The following is a 19,700-nucleotide window of genomic DNA, read 5'->3' as shown; positions in this document are numbered from 1 at the left end:
TGATATGGGGGCAATATAACTGGGCCTGTAGGCCCCTGGAGATGACTGTGTTTTACAAGTACATAATTACCAGCACTGGTATCTCACTTTATAAAACAACAACCTTTAGAGTGAGTGGAATCTGCAAGTTCTGCTCATGTGTAGAGGACCTGTGGTGCAGGACTGATGACGTTGAGGACACTAAGGTAAAAAATTACAATTAACTAACTTGATACAGAATGTTTTTGAATCTTTTTTTCCCTATGTGGGCAGCAGGGATTCATGTATAGAAAGTTACAACTACTTTAGAATGACTGAGAGCAAGGTCTAACACTAACAAATAGATGAAAGTGTTTGGAAGACATATGTATGGAATGGTATTTTTAACTTCACCGGTATGTATTGTATTTTTCTACTTTTGCTGAGGAAAAAATACTTTTCAAGTAAATTGTATACACCAGAAGAATTCATAGACATCGTATGGAAAAAATCTCCCCCGGAACATTCGAGCAGCTGACACTGCTGCGCCAATCTTCCCCGTCAGCTCTCTGCCGCTGCAGCGGCCAAGGAGAAGAAGCGATTTGGCTGCCCCAGATGTTGGCCAGCTTCACTGTTTGCGGGCTCCTCGTCGGCCACCTACATTTTCCTCTGTCCACTTAGACTGTGAGGGAGACTGCAGCACCACAATTGGCTGGTTTCAGGAGAGCGGGTCCTAGAGAGAAGGGAAGGCACAATGTGGCTGCTGGGGGGCTTCACCTCATTACATGCAGGCAACATCGCTGCCCCCCACCACCATCCAGAGAGGAAGACAGGAAGAGCAAGCAAGTTAATTACCACATCGGATCAACTGTGTGCATCGTAAGTCCCTGTTGTTTCTGTGTTAAGGTGCCCATACACTGCACGATTCTCATACGAGAATCACAGGAAATCCCGCGATTGTACGAGAATTGTGCAGTGTGAATGAAGACGTGCGACCGTTTCTACTGTACTGTCGCACGTCTTTTGTCTAAGGCGCATGCTAGAAAACCAGCCGAAAATCTCAGGATTTTCGGCTGGTTTGAATGATGCTCGGGAGACAAATGCCGAACAGGCCGGTGGGCGCACGCACACACTGCCCGTTCAGCATTGCGGTCATCGGAAGCACGCCCCTCAGGGGGGCGGGCTTGCGATGATCGCAAGTACGATCTGCCTGTCCAAGATTGGCGGATCATACGTTTTTTTTTATTACTTTACAACCATCGCAAGACTACGGTCTTGTGATGGTTGTAAAGTGTATGGGCACCTTTACAACACTGAATTCTGCACTCTGCGTTACATCAATGACTTCTGTACTCTGAGTAACTTACTACTGACTGCATTACAAACTCCTCACAGAAGAAGCAGAAGGGCAGCGGAGCAAGACTGGGCACGAATGAGGAGCCCTAAAAAGCATGCTGGGTGACAGAGCCCTAGCTAGTGTTAATACACATGATTTGTGCCACCTACAAAGGCCTTCAAACTAGATGCACCAATACCAGTTTTCATGAGTACTCGTGAAAATGCACCGATACTAAAAACCGATACCGGCACTTTTCAAATTGATTCAACTGCCTTAGGTCCCGAGCTAGCTGGGGACCTCACAGCAGACTGCTTACAGTGCTTGCGGCACCCGCACATCTCCCCCGCCTGAGCCCCTCTGCATCCCTCCTTAGACCCTCTGCCCAAGACATCAGGCTGGCACCTCGGAGCAAAACAGCATTACAGTTTGTAGCAAATTCACATACTATTATTCTGCATCGCTGTATAATGTATTGCTGGAATTTGTATTCCTCTATAGCCAGTGCCATTCTGCATTTCTGTATAAAGTATTGCTGGGATTTGTAGTCCCTCTACAGCTTGGGGTCAGTGGTAGAACTACCAGGGTCACACACACAGCAGTGATGAGGGATTCGTCCGCTACTGGTGTGCTAAATTTTTCCTTGACCACGCCACTTCCAGGGGCACATGCACATGAAGAAATGGCGTCCGCAAAACAGCTGATTCGGATGACACGACCGGGTCGTCAAAAATGATAGAACACCGACTTTGACACTGTCCGGCTCCTCCCACAGCTCACATCCCAAATGTCCAGACAGCCAGTGGCGGCCTACAGTGGGTGAGAGTGCCTAAGTTCTGGACATGCAGCAGAGTAAGGCCAGAACTGTGTAGGGAGCCTAGCTGGCAGAGAGCGCCATCCCCGGCCAACCACCCCTTCCATGAAATTCCCGGTGAGTCCTCACTTCACAGTACCGTTACATGGATGGCGACAAGGCAACAAAACTAATTAAGGGGCTGTAGAACCAAAGCTATGAGAGAAGGCTACTAAATTTAAACTTGTTCACGCTAGAAGACTCGCGTACACACATACACACAGAGGTTGAACTTTATTGTATTGATCCCTCTCTAGAAATCCCCAGATAGCTGCTGTGAAAACTTTGGAAATCAGATTTTTGTTAGTAAAAACTGTTTTTTTACAATGTCTGATACAGTGACCTTATACTCCTTTCCTAATTGAATACCAGATATAATTTTTAACTATCATCCATTGAGGTACACAGATGAATTCTGAAACGTAGGGTTTTGCTGCTGCCTTCAGGTGGAATGGCCATTGACAAAAAAATTAAAGCCTGTCACTTTAAGGACATAACCCCTGGCAGTTTTGGCTTAGTGTCCTCAGAATGGATGTCTCCTTCTCTTTTGCTTTTTTATTTTAGTGACATTCTACTATGAAGAGCTGCTAGTTGATTCATGCCGGTTAAGTTAAAGCCTGGAAGTTTCTCTTGTTGTCAGGAAGCAGGTGTAGTCTCAGTACTGATGATTGGTCCTGTGGTGGTCTGTAGTTCCCATGGTCATATCATTTAAAGAGTGCAGGCCTTCCCAGTCACCTCGCTGTGGATCCTTCCTGCAATGGTCCTGTGTTCCTATCTAGTGAGGTATTTCAGCCCCCATTTCTGAGGTCAGACTCACTTGTTTTTTTACTGCGCATGTGCACACACTCACCCTCCCTCATCACAGCCATGTTCAGCAGGCCAGTCGCGTGTCCCCAGACCTCTAGTGAGGATAGACGCGCCATTCAGCTCTCCTCCTGCCCTCATTTCACACAGCTGTGGGACACCTGCGGCATTAAGGAGAAGCTGGCACAGACAGAGAAGAATGAGCTGGAGATGAATTCTGCTCTACAGTATATGTCCTATAGGCTCTGCAACGTTATCCTGCTGTCCACTGTGAGACGTGGCAATTTTTTTTTTCTACTGCTCTCCCGATACTTCACACTGGTCGGGGTCATAAGTATTCTAAGAAAAGGTACTTTTGCCTATTTATCTACTCCCAATTGAATGACAACTGCTCTCTGGTCCCTGTGTGTTCTATCTGTAAGGTAGAAATCACCAACTTAGCAGCAAATCACATTATTAGTTATGTCTGACACTGCTGAGACACCAGAAGAACTGAAGCAAAGAAATGCGGTGGAGATAAAACTCTATTGGCTACTACCTTCCCACACCCATCAGCTATGCAAGCTCTATGCAAGCTTCCCAAATCTCTGCAAAGCTATCAGATATAAGGTGGTTGGCATCCAGCGCCACATTACACGGACAATTGTACACTATACTCACCTGTTCTACACAATCAATAAATTGTATATCAACACCAACAGCAGACAGGTCACTGCTTAGGGATTGGCTGGGAAAGGAGTGCAGAGGCAAGCATGAAGGACAGAGCATAGGATGAAGAACAGAGCCTACCGAGGAGTAAATGGGAGAGAAATTGCTTCCAGCTTGTCAGGAGGGTCCTTAAGGAATGCTTACGGGGAAGAAATAGTTTGTCTGGATGTTTCTAATCTGTGAAGATACAAATCATCAAATAAGGTATGATGAGGAAAACACCTTGGTGGAATGTTTGAGTCTATGAGAACTGAGTACAAACACAGTATTAGGAGAAGGAAAGGTGAAATACTCCTATTATTGGATGGAACACAAAGCCTTGACTAGAAAGGATACAGTTTACTTGTTTTGGTGAAACAACTGCTGAATGAAATCCAGCTAATGGGATCTTCTCCTCCATACTCAGTGAGTCAATGAGACGAGTCTTTTGTAGGATCCCAGACAGAATCAGGAACATTAGGCATCTCTGCATCGGATTCCGCTGGGGAAAGTGGTTGGGGGAGCTTTAGGCCCCTGTGATAGGGCGAACGATGAGTTATATTGTCTGTGAAGGTTCTCATTCATCCAGGTCATGGTATACTGTATCTGTAAAAAATTAAGTCATAGATCAGTGATGTATCTTTCTGTAATCCCAGACAGACTCAGTGATGTCTCTTTACGTAATCCCAGACAGATCAGTGATGTCTCTTTCTGTAATCCCGGACAGATCAGTGATGTCTCTTTCTGTAATCCCAGACAGACTCAGTGATGTCTCTTTCTGTAATCCCAGACAGACTCAGTGATGTCTCTTTCTGTAATCCCAGACAGATCAGTGATGTCTCTTTACGTAATCCCAGACAGATTCAGTGATGTCTCTTTATGTAATCCCAGACAGATTCAGTGATGTCTCTTTCTGTAATCCAAGACAGATCAGTGATGTCTCTTTCTGTAATCCCAGACAGACTCAGTGATGTCTCTTTACGTAATCCCAGACAGACTCAGTGATGTATCTTTCTGTAATCCCAGACAGACTCAATGATGTCTCTTTATGTAATCCCAGACAGACTCAGTGAAGGCGGTCTGCATAATCCCAGACAGATCAGTGATGTCTCTTTATGTAATCCCAGACAGATCAGTGATGTATCTTTCTGTAATCCCAGACAGACTCAGTGATGTCTCTTTACGTAATCCCAGACAGATCAGTGATGTCTCTTTCTGTAATCCCGGACAGATCAGTGATGTCTCTTTCTGTAATCCCAGACAGACTCAGTGATGTCTCTTTCTGTAATCCCAGACAGACTCAGTGATGTCTCTTTCTGTAATCCCGGACAGACTCAGTGATGTCTCTTTACGTAATCCCAGACAGATCAGTGATGTCTCTTTCTGTAATCCCGGACAGATCAGTGATGTCTCTTTCTGTAATCCCAGACAGACTCAGTGATGTCTCTTTCTGTAATCCCAGACAGACTCAGTGATGTCTCTTTCTGTAATCCCGGACAGACTCAGTGATGTCTCTTTCTGTAATCCCGGACAGACTCAGTGATGTCTCTTTACGTAATCCCAGACAGACTCAGTGATGTTGAGATAAGGGCTCTGTGGGGCAATACCATCGGTTCAAGGACTTTTTTTTTGCTGAGGATAGTTCTGTATGGTTTTGGCTGTATGTTTGGGGTCATTGTCCTGCTGCAGGAACCACTCAGATGCCTCCCTGATATTGCATAACACATACACTGATCAGCCATAACATTATAACCACCTGCCTACTTGCCTTCTTCCCATGGTGCCATCTCTTCCCCAGGTAATCAACACACAGGCACCCAGCGATCCACATGATGTAATAGAAAATGTGATGAATCAGACCAAGCCACCTTCTTCCATTGCTCTATGGTCCAGTTCTGATGCTTGTGCGCCCATTGTAGACCTTTGGTGGTGGACATGGGTTAGCATGGGCACCCTGACTGGTCTGCAGCTACGTGGGCCCCATATGCAACAATCTGCAATGCACTGTGTTTTCAGGCACCTTCTATTGGAACCAAAATTAGCAATTGTAGCTACAGTAGCTCTTCTATTGGATCAGACTACACAGGCCAGCCTTCGCTCCTCATGTGCAAATCCCCAACTCCATGTGCAAAGGTCTAGCCTCAGATCTGCAGCTCTGTTGTTAATTGATAAATTATCCATTTCATTATTTGTGAAATTATCCTCATTTGCAGCAGTCTTTCTCCTATACCTATATTTGCACAGTACTGTACTTTCATGCATTTCTGGCACTACACAGCTTCCGGAACCTTCAGTAATCCTTCAAGCTGCACTGCCCATGCATGCACATCCACTTTCATAGGAAATATGGCTGTCAGGTTGAGTTGGGTGAGTTTTCCATGAAGTGAATGGAGGCTCACAGCTTTAAGTATGAAAGAGGAAGCCACGTAATGTCCTCAATATATTCAGAATAACTAACTTGGTACAAGTCTGCAGATCAGGAGTTCTGAATTTACATGCTGCATACTTGTTTTTGGTCATAAAACTGCAGCCAGAGATAGCAAGGTAACTAGCTCCACTAGCAGCCTATATCATTCTGTCGGTACAGATCTCCTTAAAAGAAAAACTATATATGATTTTCAGTGAGCAGCTATATTTGTTTTTTTATGATTGTAAGATTTATCTTTATTTTGGGACTTTTATATTTTATGTTTTCTATGCTATATTCAGTTGTTGTATGACATACAGATTTGCAGAAGCTCCCTCTAGTGGCTGTCCGCGGTATAGAGTCAGTCAACCGCAATGATTAACAATTACTATTAGGCATAAAAAAAAATCTCGGACGCATAAAATGGCAATCTACAGCCTCACCACCTCAGACGAGGACTAGGTCATTTTGGGGTACCCTAAGGCCTTGTTTACAAGGGTTGCAGGCTCTACTGCCTCTCTGAAAAGTTATCTGCAATGGATCAATTTTGGTAGGGTGGTTGACAGTGGATTTACAGAATACCTGTTTTTTTTTTCTTTTTAAAAAATCCCAATAGAGAGATTGCATTGCAATGCCGTGTCGCAACACGACCTCATTGGTTGCATTGGTTGCATTTGCCAAGTGGTACTGTCTTTCTATATATGCAGTATAACATTTGCTGTGGCATGTGTATGAGCCTGAGCGGCCATTATTTTATGTTGTAGGTGAGCAGTCATAGCCCAGGTGAGTGAGGCCTTAGGAAGGAATAATTAGTACTTCTAGATAGGGATGCACCAATACCGATGCTGGGCATTGTCACAAGTACTAAATGCCCTCATACTAAGCGGCGATGCCGGCGCTTAAACTTTTTAAACGCAATCGGCTGCCATAAGGGGACCTTGCGGCGCTGTGCACAGGGCAAGCCCACACATCTCTTTCTCCTCCTCCCACATCCAACCTGAGAGCCTGCACAGCCCAGCATAGACCCTACACAGCCACCTGAGAGTCCCCACAGCCCACCACAGGACCTGTACAGCCCCCTGAGAGCCTGCCCAGCCCACATGAGACATTGACTGCCATCCTGGAGCAACACAGAGTATGTAGCTTCATATTATTCTGCATTGCTGTATAATGTATTGCTAGGAATTGTAGTCCTCTATAGTCAGTGCCATTCTGCATTGCTGTATAATGTATTACTAGGAATTGTAGTCCTCTATAGTCGGTGCCATTCTGCTTTGCTGTGATTTTTAGTCCTTTATAGCCAATGCCATTCTACATTGCTCTAAAATACATTGCTGGGATTTCTAGTCCTCCACAGCTGGTGGTATTCCACATTTTTTTGTACATTGTATTGCTGGGATTTGTAGTCCCTCTACAGCTTGGAATCAGTAACAGAACTACAGTGTCGCAGCTGCAACCGGGCCCTGGCGCTCCACCACGGTCTTAAAATCTTTAGTCTGTGTTGGTTTCGAAAAACTGTCACATGACACAAAAAAAAAAGGTATTGATAATTGGCTAGTACTTGGAAAAAAGTATCGGTACTTGCCCCCGTCGCAACTGATTGGGCCAGGGGGAGGGGGGTGTATGTCTCAGTTTTGCACAGTCATGGACCGACTGGGTTTGCACCAACCCCTCTCACAAAAGCATGCCATACACCTTGCAGAAGATCTCCAGGATTTAAAAAAAATTGTATCAGTACATCTCTACTTCTAGAGCAATTATTACTGCACATACAAATTTCAGTTATATGAAATTTCTGGCTGATCTGCCTGATCCTTTGTTGCTTGTTAGGCACATATACACTACCTCAACCAATCAGGTGAGTTGCATAAAAAAGTATAATTCAAAAGATACTGGAGGTTATGGGTATTTGAGGTCCCGTATTAGCAAAGTCATATTTGTTTTGTGGAGCTTATTGGCTCTGGTTAGGTTGCTCTCACCACCCAGGGAACTGCAGGGGGGTCTCAAGATGAAATCTAGATGCAGAAGATGCAATTCCCGCAACAGAACACAGGGTAGGTGCGATGGCGAAGGCAGTGTAAAAAGGGGTAATTAATTGCGGAGAGTGCGGATCTTTTGTCACTTGTTCACTGGAGGTGGATTACAAAATGGAACACAACACAGACTGGTTATTTGTTTTGTCTTATGTCAAGTCTTGGATCACGGTGATGAATTTGAGTGGTTAAATATATGGATGTACTTATTTCACATATCACTAAAGAGCACTAAATATATTGGACTCGAAGAAGAATATATATTATATCTTTTTTGTAATGTAAATGGGTAAGCCTTCTTAGTCCAGTGGTAAACTCGGTCATGTTGATTAGTAGTGCTTCTGACCTGAAAAAGAGAGGTAAACTCTCGAAAGCTCGTCTTATAAATATTATGTTAGTCCAATAAGAAAGGTATCATTGCATACTGCAATACTCCGTTTTTGGTTTTCTATCTATCTATCTAGATAGATATATATCTCTATATACCTACACACACGCACAGCCTGCGGTACACAATGTCCCCTCCCTCTGATAAAGAACACCACTTACACGGCCCCAGACTGTGTCCAATGTGTGTGGCCCCAGAGCCCTGCACTCAGGCTTCCCCAGAGTGGAGCAGAGCATGGCAGGGGCTAAGCTGGGACAGCATGCCACCTGCTGGCAAAGTCAGAGAACTGCACCCGGCCAGCAGCAGCTGAGCTCCCAGATAAACGGAGCAGCCAAACATTTACCTGCATAATATTGGGGTTTGCAAAGGCATTTGGTGCACACAAAGTGGATTTATATCCTTTGTGGCTATGGAAGAAAATATATAAAATGAGTGTACTGGTTATTTTTTTATTTTTATTGCATCCCGTTTCCCTCATCTGTCTTCATGTGAGACATAGTTGAATTTTCATATGTAGACAAAGCTGTCACTGTGTCTCACATGAACACTAAGGAAGGGAAACACAGTGACAGCTGAGCCAGAAGGCTTGTTATTTCCACAAACCCATATATTTATCATGATTGGTTGTCATGGTGATCACATGATCAGAAAAAAAAGTCAACAGATTGCTCGAACGAGACCAGTGCTATTAGTGGTAAAGTAGTCTTGGAACCTGTATGGTTCCACTATACATCATCAATTAATATTTCCTCAACATGGGGCATACCATAAATCAGGGGTGCCCATTAGGTCGATCGCAAAGCGTACACTGGTAGATCGCGATCGACTCACTGACCTGTGTCCTGTCCTCCTGCGGTGTTTGTGCGGCTGAATGTGTCAGACGCCAGAGACGGGAAGGGGCGGGACACCTCTCCTCGTGTGCAACGTCAGCCACATTCGGTCACCCAAACACTGTGCGAGGTCAGGACGCGGGCACATGAGAGGAGGAGACCCAGGAAGCTGCTGCAGTGGAGGTAAGAAAAGATAGACAGGAGAGAGACATCAGAAGAAGAGAGAAGAGAGACGGCAAAGAAAGTGAGAGAAGAGAGACAGCAGAGAGAAACAGGGGAGAGAGCGTGAGGAGAGAGAGAAGAGACAGCCAAGAGAGGGGGCTGGTTCACACCACAAAGTCTGCATTCCAGAGTGTTCGGCCTCTAGAACGCAAGCCGGCCGGCTCCCTGTGTCCAGGGGCGGGAGGGGGTGTGGCGGTGCATTGAAGTCAATGGCGCCACAGCCACACCCCTCCGCCCGCAGTGCGATCGCCCCCACACCTGGAAAGCAGGGACATTAGTGCCTGCGTTCCAGTCCAGGGCGATCTGCAAAAATAGTGCTTGCAGCACTAATGTGCCTGCGTTCCGAGTGCGGGCGATCGCACTGCGGTCGGGGGGAGTGGCTGCGTTTCCATTGACTTCAATGCACCGCCACGCCCCCTCCAGCCCCTGAATGCAGGTGTTTTTTTCGTTGGTAGATCTCATTGAGCTCTTCATTTGAAAAGTAGATCCCAAACGAAAAATTGTGGGCACCCCTGCCATAAATCTACAACTGCAGTCACAAAGCGGACAAGGGTCTCTTCTACCAACTCAACATCAATTTTACTGAGCAGACGTATGCAAATAAGTAAAGATAAAGCTTCATACTAAATGTCATTTTTTGTAGCAGGCTTCTAAGTACATATGGAGCCTACCCATGGAGGTTTTAAAGCTTCACTCAGCCTTGGCAGACCCAAAACGCCGACCTGTAGATAACACCATTTCAGCCTTTGGACCTTGATACTGGGTTACTAGGTCTGGCAAGAAGTGACATTACTGGAGTACAAATTACATGAAGGAAGACTTTAGTCAATACTCCCTGGTAAATGTATCCAAATAACCTCATCAATTCTCCTCATTAACTGGCGTACTGCATATATTTCCTGCTGACCTTTAGCCGCATTGTGATAATGAAGGTACAGACACAGCCTGATTTTGTATGAGAATATTTATTATTTCTAAAGATCTTACAACCTGGCATATTGTGATTTCATCCAAAGAAATATATACAGTATTCTTTTTCCGAAGCCATGTGTGCATATACAGTTATATTATACATAAAGGCAATTCACTTGCAACATAAGAACAATCAAAATAACTTAACTGAATGGCGGTCATTCTCTGACACTTGGAAGCATTAAACACTGAGTGAGTATGTTACAGAATGGAAAGAAAACATTTAAAGCAAAAACAATATTAAAAGAAAAAGACTATTACATTCAGAGAAATGGTATTCAGCAGATTGCAATAGATGTATATCAAAATAGAAGTATAGATACATATTTACTCTTATTTGTTTGAGAAGGAAAGATTATCCTGATTGGCTCAAATGACTGAGCAAGCTGAAGCTCTTTAATAAGCTGTATACATACATAACGGACGTGGACATCAGAAAAGGAAACAAGATTTTAGAAGACACTCCACACCTGCAGGAAGAAAAGCTGCAACCCATCAGAATTAACTAGTTGCTGCACAATAGAATTGGCCTTATTATTAAATAATCGTTAAAACATTTGCTGGTGAATTTAAACTTGAACCACCTGACATCATCAAATATGGATACAAGCTTTGTGTGGCAATGTAATCTGCAGTACCGAAAGGCTCCTCATTGTTCACGTTAATGAGCCTCTGAAAAGGAAACATGAGTTTCCTTACATAACGGGGCAATAAGGGAAAATAAACATTTTTGGAAGTCTAAAAGGAAACGTACTTAGATAAAGTTTATTGTCACATACTTCCTGCCCAATAATCTCATGGATGGATACTGCAGGCAGCCTGTGCTTAGTATACTATGGTGAATAACAAATAACAAAGGGTTATGCACTGTTATACTTAGCCTAAAGCTGAACTCCAGGCAGATATACATGAAGCAGTGTATGTACCTGAGATTGTATGCTGAGTGCTTGGTATCAGCCTTTTGCAATCCCCTATACAGCAGCAACTCAGACTAGGAAAGGGACAGGCAGGGCTGAGGAGCATCAGATGTGCCACATGTAAATGTGTTGACAAGAAACACACTGATAAAAGGAGAGGGCAGAGTGACAGAGAGAGAAGGTCAACAGTGTGCTGCTTCTTTCAAAGGCTGGGAGAGGAACAAGATCTGTAAGTGTATTTTACTGCAACAGAGGAAAATCAGGTCCCCGTTCCTGCCACATAGAACAGTGCTGCATGGCACAGCGGAACATGGTGGACATATTTACAAATCCTTTGTCAGGTTAAACAGCTCCCATGAATGTATTTCGGGTGTGTGTTTATTCAATTGCCTGGAATTAAGCTTTGATACACTGGAGTTGATTTACAAAAGGCAAAGAGGCTGTTTACTCTGCAAGGGAATTTGCACTTTGCACGGGGAAGTTAACTCTTAGTTTACTGAATGGGGTGAAGCTCCTCTGGCTACCAACACCCAATCGTGTGCAAGCACAAATACTGGTTTTGTTTTTCTTTGGTCCTTGCACGATTGGGTATTCTTTGCAAAGTGAAAATTCACCACATTCACCAAGCTACCGGAATACTTCCCCTGCAAAGTGTACAACCTATTTGCCTTTAGTAAATCAACCCCAATGTGTAATACTTCCGGAAAACTGCTAAAGTGTTTAAATGTGAGTTTCTTAAAAGGCCAGTAATCCTACAATACAAACTAGTGTATGCATAATAATGAATTTCATTTAAAATGTGCATTAATAGAATGAAACATTTTTATCTTAAAAGTGGTGATTGCGGAGACAGATTTGCCCCATACAACAGACTTCCTGTTCCATAACCCCAGTGGAAGAAAATGCAGTCGAGCTTCTTGTGAGCAGGAAATGGAGAATATAAAAAAAACAGCCTTTAGCTACACCACAAAGTGACTCCAGTACCTGGACAATAAGGAAATGTATGTCTGTGACTCTTATCATTAGCCTCTTCACTGGAAGCGGAATGTATTAAAAAAATGATGATGCCGTTAGCAGTTCCCTGATGGTTGGGCATTAGCATGTCTGTAAATTCATTAATAGATTTACATTTCTTTAAAATGTTGCCGATAACATTCCTTTACACTTAACCAACCAAGAGTAAATTTGTCTCGCATATCCAACGTTGGCCTTCAAAGAATTATATATATTTTAGTTTTCAGAATGATCATATGTTTTATATAAAAAAAGAAGCTTTCAAAGTGCCAAACATCACCTTTGTCAAATCATGTATTTTATAATGGAACTGAATATGACACATGCTGAAAGTCAGGATTTATATTACAGAAGTAGCGGCTTATAATTAAAGCTTGAGTTTTATACATTGATACGATATTACACAATGTCTCTTCCAAGTTCTGTTTTTTTGTTTGTTTGTTTTTTATAGTTGAAATCAATGCACAAATCAACACAAAAACGATGAAGAAACAGAAACAATTACTTCACATAACTGAAGATACATAAAAAGATTTAAAATAGTAATTAAATTAATAGGCTCTGCTTATCAAATGACGGGTGCTGATCGGTCGTTTGTGACGGTAGGTCGGAGCTTGACGGTAACAAATGGATTTTCTCCGCTGTAAAAGAAGAAATCCAATTATTTAAACTCAGAAAAAAGTCAACTGTGCAAAGAAAAGCATTCTTGTTTTGTTCTATAATCCATCATTTAAAGCAGAACTCTGTATGGACACATTGCTTAAAATCTGTTTTACAATAAAACATTCTTTGGTGAATGCAGCTAAAACATTCCTATTATAAAACTTTACATGATATTATATCACATTTTAGTCATGTTCAGTAAAAATCTTTCCTTTTAACAGAGAAAGATTTTTAAGCAAAGAATCGCCGTCTGTCTAATAATCCTTTATAGAAATCTACCATATATTATTTCATGATATAGTATTTATAGTATGACATAACTATGCTCTATCCTGGATTTTTGTAGAATGAAGATTTATATACATATAAAAAGTACCACACTTTGTGTTTTGGAGGTTATATTTACTCTTTATCTATTAACATAGCATACAGAGATTCTGGTTTTATAATATGGTGATGGATCTTTATTAGTATTCTTAGCACAATATTTATTAGTTGATGTTTTAGATGGAATAATTCTCTTATCACATTTCATTATGCTTTGTGTTTGAGCACACCTCTGATAAAGAGGTGTTTGATCCCCAAAACATGTTGTACTTTCCTACGATAAATAAAGTGGATCTTTGATTTCAAATACTTGACACTCCATCAACTCTGCTTTTGGCACTCTACCTTTCTGTCCTCCACTGCTTTTAAGTCACTGGAGTTTATTTACAGAAAGGCAGACAGGCTGTTCACTTTGCAAGAGAATTTTCCGGTAGCTTAGCGAATGTTTTGAAAATTCACTTTGCAAAAAATACCCAATCAGGTGAAAGGAAACACCCCCGCCCCCCCCAAAAAAAAGCAGAACCCCCCTAGCATTTTTGCTTGCACATGATAAGATGATGGAAGTCAGCAGAGCTTTGCCTCTTGCCTTAAGCAAATTCCATTACAAAGTGAAAATTCACTTGCAAAGTTAACATTTGCCTTTAGTAAATCAACCCCATTGACGCCGAACAATCCTGGGACAAGCTGGGTCAGTGAGGAGTCAGAACTCCTGGTCTACATACTAGATGTGTGGCTGTTACTCAGAAAGTACTTAATACAATGGATCAGCTTGACAGCCAGCTAATTAGTATTTTAAGCAGAAGAGCTATGGAAGCTTTGATATCTCACGCTAAACCAAGGAAAGAAATGTTATACCTTAGGAACGGATGTTTCATAACTCCATTGGGTGTTGGTTTCTGTGCTGATTTCTGAAAAAACAGGGGAAAAAATCATGCGTTAAACAGGTTGTATTTCCTTGTGCTGACTTTTGTCATTTGTATGTTATTGATTATTTCAAAGATAACAGTTTTTTCACTTGTCAAGGAATGGCCACGAGATGGTAGCAAGATACCACATCAATAACTTGTCCACAGCATGTTAGAAACTGCAACTATAAAAGCTGTTGTAGTGAAGACATCTAGAATTCTTTTTACGCAAGATTACACAGCTTTTATCCAAGATTCATACATTGTGGCAGGAAAAAAAAAAAATTAGAACCAGTGTGGTGAAGAGGCACTATCCCTTTGCCGTGACAGTGAGTTTCTAAACGGCCTCTTGCCCCAGTTACAGGCACATTACGGGCAATCCAGCACCAAAACCAGATGTTCTCTGGTCTGCTCCTGCTCTGCATTCTGTAGTCCCGGGCCCCCCAGAGGAGCAGAGGACCCCAAAACCACACCGGGCGCGGTGTGGGGGGATATGGTGGCAAGATCCTGGCTAGTACAAGCGACAAGGGACCATGGAGCCAGCTTTCCAGCCAATCAGGAAGCTGGACGGTGTGTAATGACTCGCCGCCTGGAGTCCTGATACTAGAAGTTCCGGTATCGGGAATAGTATCGAAGCATTTGAGCGAATACGAGTACTCACCCGAATACTCAGTGTCGGCACAGATACTGATACCAGTATCGGTATATCCCTAATGTAGGGTAAGTGTTCACTAATTATAATCAATTGATTACAACTGCTCATTTTAAAGTAATTTTCTCATTTCCAGTTAAGATTTGATTCCTAATATTTTTGTTGTTTACAAATCATTTTCAAATCAAAATCCTTTACGAATCAGCATTTGCTGTGCAGGTCATTCACTATCCGAGGATCACAACCTAGTTTATTTGTAGACTGAGATATGAAGATTAAAGTATATCGACAGACAACATTCCATCTCATCATGAGGCGCTCATCACTCATACAATACAATGCTTTGTTGTGTCGTAAACGGAAACCTAACATGTGGCAGTGTTACATCATACATAGGTTACAAAGTTTATTTTATGGCAGACACTCTCAATAGCTTGCTGTCACTTTGACCTCTACAATATCCGAATGGTTGAATCACTCACTTTTGCCTTCCAGCAATGTGGCTGGCAAAATCTGACACTCGTATCTGGAGCCATTCCACCCAAATCCTTTGGAATTCATAAATTTATAAACTCAGGAGTTAAATCCTAAAAACACATTCAAGTACCTTATCTATTAACATAAATGCATCTTATTTGTGTATCACTCGGCTGTACATCCTCAAATCATCTCTGAGTGTGTGCCAACACTGTCCTCCTTTCTGGAGGGTGACTACTTTTGTTCCCCTTTTGCTTCTGTAATGGACTACAATCGTACGTTTATTTTACTAATCTGTACTGAAGTTATAGTCTATCACGTGAGTGAGCTTGGTGCACACAAGGACAGCGTCAGCACCAATTCAGAGATGATTTGAGGAGCTACAGCCGAGTGATACACAAATAAGATATATTTTTGTTAAGGTACTTGAATGCATTTTTAAGATTTCTCTCCTGAGTTTAGTGTCACTGTAACTATGGATATTTACTCTCCCACTGCTTGTGAATGTGTTGAAAACCACTTCTGTGCTATTCATTTTCTAGCAAGAATCATCCCTAAGACCTCTGACCGTCTAGATTCCCAATGTTTTGCAACCCTCTCTGCATGTCAAAGGATATTTTGTCACATATCTATAAATAAAACACTGTGTACAGAACAGATAATGCCCTTTATATGCTTAGATACCAGTATATTTTCTATAACTGGTATCTTGTGAGATATCATAGAAATGGTTTTCCCATGGGCATTAAAGGCATGACGCGATTGAAGAGATTGATAGTAACACTGCTTAGCTATAGAAATATAGATTTCTCTTTTAACAATTTAAATTATTTTAGAGAGTCATTGCCCTTTAATCGTGTTAATTGCAGAACACCTTGTTTTTTCCAAAAGCTAAATCGCTTCAATTTCTTATACAGAGATTTACCCCAAATAGATGTAAAAAGGTAAATCCCTTTCTCTGTAATATATGCACAAAGAAACATCAAATAATCACTGCAAGTAGTTCTGTCATTTAAATTGTAGGATAGGCGATTATTTACTCGAACTCTTATTTGGGATACTTATATTTTTTTGGAAACCCCCTTATTTATGGACAGTGATGGAAGAGTTTCATTTCGGGTATAAAATAAGACCAGGCAATATTATCAACTGCCTTAGTGGTATATAAAGATAATATGCTCTGGTTTCCATATTATCTAAACTAGGGGTGCACAGATAAAGTTTTTTCGGTATCGAGTATTAATATATTTTCTTTGGTACTCGCCAATACCGAATACTGATACCGGCATCCGTAGGCCCGGATTATCAAGAAGCTGGAAGGTGGGTCACGATTTGCTGCCTGGCTTCCCGATTGACTGGGAAGCCGGTTTTCTATTGAACACCGGCTTCACATTCCAAGGCAGCCTGGCTTCCTGACCATTAAGGAAGCGGGGCGGCGGGTCGGGACTGCTGCTCGGCTTCCTGATTGGTCAGGAAGCCAGGCTGCCTAGCAACAAGTGGAGCTGGCTTCTTAGCCAATCAGGAATTGGGCGGCGGGTCATGGATTCCCGATTAGCCAGGAAGCCGGCTCAATGCTCCCTCCCGGCACTGCCGGTCACAGAGCTATCTCCCTCTGACCGGAAGTATCGAAGCATTTGGGCAAGTACGAGTACTTGCCCAAATACTCAGCATCGGTGCATCGTTGAATTATATAGGCCATAGACTTATTAGGAATAAAAAGCGGTCTAATCAGGATTTATACATTTATGTATTACTACGACCAAGCAATTTGCTTATATTTTTTAGCTATTTTACATCTACTGTCAACTGGGATGTTGCACAGTATGAATCTGAATACAAAGCATATTTACCTGGTTTCAATATAGCCACCAATATTACCTCATAGAAAATGGTAATAAATGCAGCTCAAAAGGCGCATATATAGTATCCTGTAAAGTTGACCCTAAGGCATTTTTAAGCTGAAAGGGCAAGTACTACAGGGCTCAGAGAAAGGATTTCCATTGTTTTCAGTGGCCCCTGTTCATATCAGAGTGTTCTGTTGCCTTTAGACAAACACCTGTCGCGGAAAAAAAGTAAATTTTTGGCAGAATTCAGCCCCACTGACTTCAATAGGAATGCCTTTAAACATGTCTTTTTAAGATTTTGTTTTTTGCATTTATTGTGTGTTTTCCATAACATCTTAAAATTACCCCCTTCAGTGTCCAAACAGACCGCACTCCAAGAATCTCCAATAATAATCCAAGCTTTATTAAAATCCACAATAAAGCATCAATATGTCAATATACACCAACACCGCAAACCTCCAGTACACAATCCTGAGGATTTCGGTGTAATGGGGGGGGTTTGTGCATTATTATTGGAGATCCTTGGACTGCATTGTTTGGACACTTAAGCGGTTGTAGGTGAGAACGCACCTGTTTGACCAGCACCACCGGAGGCTCCAGAACACGATTGTGGCCGGAGAATCGGAAAAGTGAGATCTACTTGCGTCTTTAAAAAAATCTTACAATGACCGTTTAGCAGTATATACATGACTGTAGAATAGACAAAATGTATCTACAATTTCAGGGGATGATGAAACCACTACTCCCATTTTATTCACTATTGCCCCAATATATGCCGGACGCAGTTGAGCACTTGCTTTAGTTGCTAATTATCAACTCTCTCCCTCTTCAAAATAATGTTGCTCGGCAAAAAACTATGTTCTGCTTTCTTGAATGTAGTTTTTCACCAAATCCTATGCCACTCCCCAATCCTTTAGAGAAATAGTAGTGGGGTTGCTACGATATTCTTCTGCTCTATTCACTTGCTCCATCACATTGTCTTCCCAATCTTTTAAATTAGCTTTAACAGCTGAAATGTCACCAAATGTTTATCAGGAGTTTGTCTGTGTACAAGATGTCTGAGAATAGCAAATGCATGGGAAAAGCGTTAGAGGTCTCAGAACCGCTCAGGGATTCTAGACAGGTAGCAGCAGGTAGGAAGCTAAAGGCAGGTTGGCGCACACTGCATCAATAAGAATCAAAATGGTCTCTTAAGCCTTGGAGTTATGGCAGCTACCATGTCTTTAGGGACAATATCATCCGGCAAGGATTTTTGAGACTCTTCATCAGATAAGGACCCCACAGAGGCCACTAAGGTTACAGGTGGGCCACGTAATGATTTTGCAAGGGAAGGCATTGAGGTACACCTGTGGTCACAAATATTAATCAAAATTGCAATTTGGCACATGAAATCCTTCATAACTGCAGTGAAATCCTCCTGCCAGGTAAGACCAAGGAGGGGACCACACATGACGGAGCTAAGAACGACTCAGAAGAATGTAGGGACTCAAGAAGGCAACAACATTGTAAGTTGTCATTATCAAGCCCTTGATAGCGAACAATGCAGGCTGCTCTGGAACGGTTAGTGGATTGTGAGCCATAGGGACTCGATACAGTGGGATTGCTCCTTGTGTGTTTGGGATCCAACATGTTGCTTCTCATGCAGGGACAACTTCACAAAAATACAAGGTCAAACTTTGGGTACTCGCACACTGGCTGATGGAAACAGGAAAGGGTTAAATCGCTGGAGGTGACTGTATACTGGGGCATGCTGGGAGTGGGAGGGGTTATATTAGGCTTTTTGGTTGGCAGTGTCCAAATTCTCCTGTAGGTGGCAGTAAAACCCAAATGTCTTTGAATCCTGTGTCCCTCAATGAATGAGAAAAAAAAGCGATTTGTATTAACAGCGCCATGTGCTGCTATTTTCTAGCTAAGAAGCAAGAATAGTCTGTGGCACTGTAAAGTTTCCAAATATTTTTGGATTTACATTGGAAGCAGTGAAGTTACACGGTTAGCTGTAAGAAACCTGTATTTTAGGTAAGTAAGCTGCACGTGTCTGTGTCCCTATGAGGTAAATTTACCCTCTCTGATTGACAATGGTCACCAGAATACAAACTGACGCAAAATCAAATATTTTTTAGTTCTTAACAAGTGAGGAAATCTTTCAATAGGGACACCTGTCCTCCTCACTTCCTGTTGTGTCTCCAGGACAGGAAGTGCTGGGAAATCTCCCCAATAGGACCAAACATAGCTCTACTTTATTCCTAATTTAAAGCCTGGGATTGTCAGCTACTGCCATAAAAAATTAAAAGGTTACACCGAGATTTTTTTCAGCAGGTGGAGGGCTTCAACGTACAAATGATCTCGATTGCTCTAGAGATGCCTGATCACGTGCATTGGTCTGTGAAGGCGCAGACCCCCCCCCCCCCCCC

General features: G+C 42.4%; 1 protein-coding gene across 1 annotated transcript in view; it reads right to left on the bottom strand.

Moving 5' to 3' along the window:
* Window positions 1–12,841: 12,841 nt before the first annotated feature.
* The window catches only part of BAIAP2L1 (BAI1 associated protein 2 like 1), a 112,297-nt gene continuing 105,438 nt past the window's right edge, over window positions 12,842–19,700 (bottom strand). Inside the window, exons 13-14 of the mRNA XM_018572145.1 lie at window positions 14,267–14,319; window positions 12,842–13,062 (exon numbers count right to left, since the gene is read on the bottom strand). Coding sequence (XP_018427647.1) covers window positions 12,990–13,062; window positions 14,267–14,319 — 126 coding nt within the window. The 3' untranslated portion in view covers window positions 12,842–12,989. The remainder of the gene's footprint in view (window positions 13,063–14,266; window positions 14,320–19,700) is intronic.

The sequence above is a fragment of the Nanorana parkeri genome, unplaced genomic scaffold (genome assembly GCF_000935625.1).
Source record: "Nanorana parkeri isolate BGI_ZX_2015 unplaced genomic scaffold, ASM93562v1 scaffold3, whole genome shotgun sequence".
NCBI lineage: Eukaryota > Metazoa > Chordata > Amphibia > Anura > Dicroglossidae > Nanorana > Nanorana parkeri.
This window is presented reverse-complemented; position numbering and strand designations above follow the sequence as displayed.